The sequence below is a fragment of the Octodon degus genome, unplaced genomic scaffold (genome assembly GCF_000260255.1).
Source record: "Octodon degus isolate 3935 unplaced genomic scaffold, OctDeg1.0 scaffold00093, whole genome shotgun sequence".
Taxonomy (NCBI): Eukaryota; Metazoa; Chordata; class Mammalia; order Rodentia; family Octodontidae; genus Octodon; species Octodon degus.
The window spans coordinates 1,429,457-1,434,535 of record NW_004524669.1 but is presented as its reverse complement, the minus strand read 5'-3'; the positions used below and the strand labels follow the sequence as shown (position 1 = coordinate 1,434,535).

Below are 5,079 nucleotides of genomic sequence, written 5' to 3'. Positions count from 1 at the left end.
AAAAAAAAAAAAGAGTGCTGGGATTTTACAGGCATGTGCTACCCACCACTCCTGGCTCTACCTTGGAGAGATGTATTAGGAGAAATGTATTCAGTATTTCATCATTAAATATGAGGTTAACTAATTTATGCAAATATTTTTGTTCAAGTTCATATTAATAAAAATTAGAAAACAAAAATCATAGATATTCTTTCATAGCTGAATAAACAAGCAAAAAATTACACTTTGGACTTAGTAATAAAAAACAAAATATGGGCACATACTACAATCTGGCTGAGGCTCCAGAGAATCATGGTACATGAAAAAAGGCAATCCTAAAAGACTACATATTGGGTAATTCCATTTATAACATCCTTCAAATGGTGAAATAACAGAAACAGAGAATAAATGCGAGCTTGCCAACAGTTAAGGAAGAGGCTGATGGGACAGATAAGTAGGTTTGGCTATAAAATGGCAAGATGAAAGATCCTTGGGGTGGTGGGAATAGTCCTTACTTTGATTGAATCAATGTGAATATCTTTTTATGATATTGTCCTATAGTTTTACAAGATGATACTACTACCGAAGCTGACAAAAGGATAAAGGATCTAGGTACTATTTCTCATATGAGCATGTAAATATACAATTATCTCAGTATTAAAAGGCTTTTTTAGGGCTGGACTGGCAAGTGCGAGGTCTTGAGTTCAATCTTGGTAGCATAGACACACACAACAAAAACCCCTCAAAAACCCAAAATACTTTTAAAAAGGGACTAAGCTTCAGATATTAAAAATTTTTACAGAGTTACAATTTCTAGGTTCTAAACTTCTCTTAAATTGTCAATGCAGGGACTGGGGTTTGATCCCTGGTGTGCTGTGCCAGCCACACCCCTGGGGTGCCCTGAGATGTAACTGATACTGGGTGTGGTGGTGCGGGTCTATAATTCTAACAGTTGGAAGGCTGAAAACACAGGAGGATCACTACAAGTCCGATCTGTGTCATGAGACCCTGTAGACCCCATTCTAAATACATTTAAAAAAAAAGTCAGTGGCACAGCCTCTGCCTGGCAAGTGTGAGGTCCTGAGTTCAATTTTAAAAAAAAGGAAAAAGGAAAAAGAAATTGTGAGAAATTATGAGATTCAATGCTTCTCCTGTTAGGCAGCTACTGTGTTCTTGTGCTCCTAATGACTACATAAAGATTTTGACTGACTTAGTAGAGATAAATGTCTGAGCTTGCTTAAAGAAAAGTACGAATCTACATCCTGATTATGTACTTGTTTCTTAAACCTAATAATTACTTCCCCCAAAAGATGAAAGTTTATCATACCTTGGCACCATATAAATCTGAGTTCTTCATTAGAAATTCTGCTGATGTTCGTACTGTGACACCTGTAGTTTCACATTGTAGTACACAGTTTTCCACTGTAGTCTTGCCACGGTGAATAACTATGATGAAAGTAGAATTGCTTTAAGATGTAATGTGCTATTTCCATATTACAAATAGCCTACAGAAACATTACATAAGTCTCAAGAGCTACCAATTAGATTCTACCATGCTGAGTACAGGCAGTGGTGCTCATGGAAAGATGTACAAAAAGTAAACACAGGCACTTGAAAACAAGGGCTAAATACACCAGATGAATTCCAGTATCAGAGCTAATTAAAAGAGAAACTTTAGCTGTTCCTTGATGCTACCACTTACAGAATGAGTCCAGAGAACATAACGTCTTGAAAGAGGATCTAATCCATTGAGTGAGGAGCTGAGTACCACAGCAGCACTGCTATCAGCACCTAGCCTAGCAACCTCCCACATATTGTAACTCCTTTTTCACTGGGGGAGGGAGCCCAGCAAATGAGATATTTGCAGATCAGGGCATTAGAGAAACTGAATGCCAGAGAATCATTTGGAGGTGAAAGACTGCAGAAGGCTCTGTGGACCCCTGGGAAAGAAAGAAACTAGGTTATGGTCCTGGTTATGGGACTCAGAACCTGTGGGTCAGGTTACAGGGAAGGGTAGTAGTTCTAACCAGTGTGATCCAGAAGAAGTGGACAGACACTCAAGCACTGCTGAAGTAGGAACTCTTCCATCACTCTCCCAAACACTGGTAAGATCTGACACCATGAGCTATATTGCTTGCTGCCTGCCATCCAAATGATGCAGAATTTAGTATCTGACAACAACCCTCCCATAACCAGCCAAAAGCTGTAGAACTCTGCAAACCACAGGAACTACAAAGTTCAAACGCTCCAGAGAATTTAGAATGAAAAGAGAGTTGGGGAAAAGAGATGTATAGTCAGAAGGGGCTGTACTATTTCCTCATCCAGAGCAGTACAGAAAGAACACACCTAAACATCTATAGGGATTTATCATGGAGGGAAGAGGGCAGAGATCAAAGCCCTTATGAAATCAGCAGGAAAGTGGGTACTGGAGCAACCATACCGGGCCCTTCCACATCCATACATAACTGAAAGTATCCAATCAGATGTTCCAGCTAATAAAGCCCACAGGAGTGCAACTGAAATCAAGCAGAACACTGCCGCAGAAGAACAAGACATGGACACAGGGTCCATCTGACTCAGAAGCTCCTTCACTCATTGGCAGGCAAGAAAACCAATCACTGGACTGGAACCTTCTAGGGCCAACCACAAAGAGTGGTGGTGCTCAACACCTACAACAGCTACAAATTTCTCCACTTTTCAAAATTTCTCCAATTTTCAAAATTTCTCCACTTCTGAAGATAGGAGGAAGAGCATGCTGGTCAAATTCTGACCATAAAGGGTCGGTCAAATGGCTCAGTGGATTAAAGTGCCTGCAAGCAAGCTCAAGAGCCAGGGATTCGATCCTTGGGCCTGCCGTGCCAGACCTGCCCCTGGGGAGTGCTGAGATGGCAAATGAGACTGGGCATGGTGGCGCGTGCCTGTAATCCCAGCTCTTGGGAGGCTGTAAACAGGCATATCACTACGAGTCTGATCTACTAGTGAGACCCTGAACACCTTATAGACCCTTCCCTAAAAAATACAAAAATTCTAGTACAAATAGAACAAATAGGAATAAAAGGATACTTGATTTTTGCAGGTACATGGCTTTTCTTTTTTCCCTCTTTTCTTTCTCTTCTTTCAATTTATTTATTTATAATATATATAATATGGGAGCTATTTGGATGTCACAAGGAGAAAAATAATTCACACTTTAGGTAGTATCATTCATAGGCATGTGAATTCTCACCAAAAAGTGCATAGACTCAAACTTCTTACAGCATTATTAGTTGGTACTTGCTCAAACTCTCTAATCCCAATTAAAATCCAACCCACTAGCCTTCCAATCCAGATTTAAAATAATATCAACAAAGTTCTATCTCTTTTCTTCCTTTGTTGTTTACTTTTTAATCCTTTCCTCCTTTCTCAGTTATCCATTCACTGCTTCTTTCTTTTTCCTTGTCTCATGTTTTACACCCTAGTTTATTTACCATCAGTACTACATCTCAGTCTTACTGGGTTAAAAAGGAAATTTATTAAAACAAGCTTTATATTACATGATTAATACATGGTTGGTTCTGCAGATGCTGATAAAACTGGCAGTGGCTCTTTCATTGCAACACAGCAACCAGGAATGATCCTATTACACTGAAAAGTCTGAACAGGTGTATCATAAAACAGGAAATGAAAAATAGTGAAGTAGAGACTGGAAACAAAATACAGTCTCTCTAGGACTAGAATCAAGACACCTAGAAAACAACTTGGTGAAGAAAAAAAGATTTCTAGGAGTTAGGAGGAAGATGAAAGGAAAATTTGATCTACAGAGAAACAAAACACAACACAGAAAAGAGAATGGAGCAGCCAGGAAAAAAAAAAAAAAAAAACTAGCTCATAGGGACGGGAATCACAAGACAACCCAGAGATAGACAGCAGGTCAAGACAGAAACAATGGACTGGGCTGGCAGTATGAGCCCCAGAAGCACACTGCAAAAACAGCATGGGCTTTACTCTAAGTGACTCTTTTCCCATCAGACTAGAGTTCGAGGCAAAATCCATTGTAGCACCTGCTATCTTTGAATACTTTAATAGTGATCATCTTGGATAGCTGGGTGTAGTCACACACACCTGTAACCCCAACACTGGAATGATGAAGCAGGAGAATGACCAAGAATTCAAGCCAAGGCCAGCCTGCGCTATACAGTGAGTTCAAGGTCGGTCTGAACTACACAACAAGACCCTGCCTCAAAAAACAAAATAAAACAAACAAACAAAAAAGCCCCCAAACCCCACATTTTGGGAAGTGGTTAGATGCTTAAGACTGAATTAAAGAACAACTATACTTCACAGTTTCTGGTTCACTCTAACACAGTGACTGGGTGGGAGACAGTCACAAGACAGTAGTGGAGACAGCACTGTTTAGATACAGATCCTCCCAGAAGAGAAAGCTCAGGCTGTAAGGGTCACAAGGAAACTATCCTCCAAGAAGCTAGGCCAGCTGTGTGTGGTGCTGGATCTGAAAGTGCTGACGTTAACTCCTAACCATACCCCCACACCACTCACTGCCTACATCCAACAGAAAGCTCAGTTGCTGGAACCGGGGTGTATGGACTGGGGCCCCTACAGAAGACATACAGAACTCCAAATAGCCACAACTGGAAAAGAATTTCTCTATGGCACATCAGTCAAAATCCCAGAAGTCCAACACAAGAACAGAATCTTAAAAACTATTAGAGAAAACCAGTAAGTCACTTAAAAATGTAAATCTATTAGAATTACAGCAAACTTCTCAACACAAAACTAAAGGGCAGGAAAAAAAAAAGAAAAGAAAAGAAAAGAGTGAAATGCACTTTTAGGGGCCAGGAAGATGGCTCAGTGGAATAAGCGCTTCCCTGGCAAGCACAAGGGCCTGAGTTCAACCCCTGCTTCCGCAAAAAAAAAAAAAAAAAGAAAAAGAAAAAGCAATTGCACACTAAGTGCTAGGTTACTTGGAACTAAAAACCCAATCTGACACTTAAGATACTTATATTTTCACAGTCTAACTTGGAATTTTATCAATATGCTCTCCCTTCTGGGGTTCATCCCTTGCTATCATGTGTAAGAACCTGTGTTGGATCCTCAATAAAG

At 40.1% G+C, this 5,079-nt stretch overlaps 1 protein-coding gene across 1 annotated transcript in view; it reads right to left on the bottom strand.

The window, feature by feature from the left end:
- Shcbp1 (SHC binding and spindle associated 1) overlaps positions 1 to 5,079 on the bottom strand; it is a 97,558-nt gene that overhangs the window by 3,752 nt on the left and 88,727 nt on the right. The window contains exon 8 of the mRNA XM_023722892.1: positions 1,307 to 1,425. Coding sequence (XP_023578660.1) covers positions 1,307 to 1,425 — 119 coding nt within the window. The remainder of the gene's footprint in view (positions 1 to 1,306; positions 1,426 to 5,079) is intronic.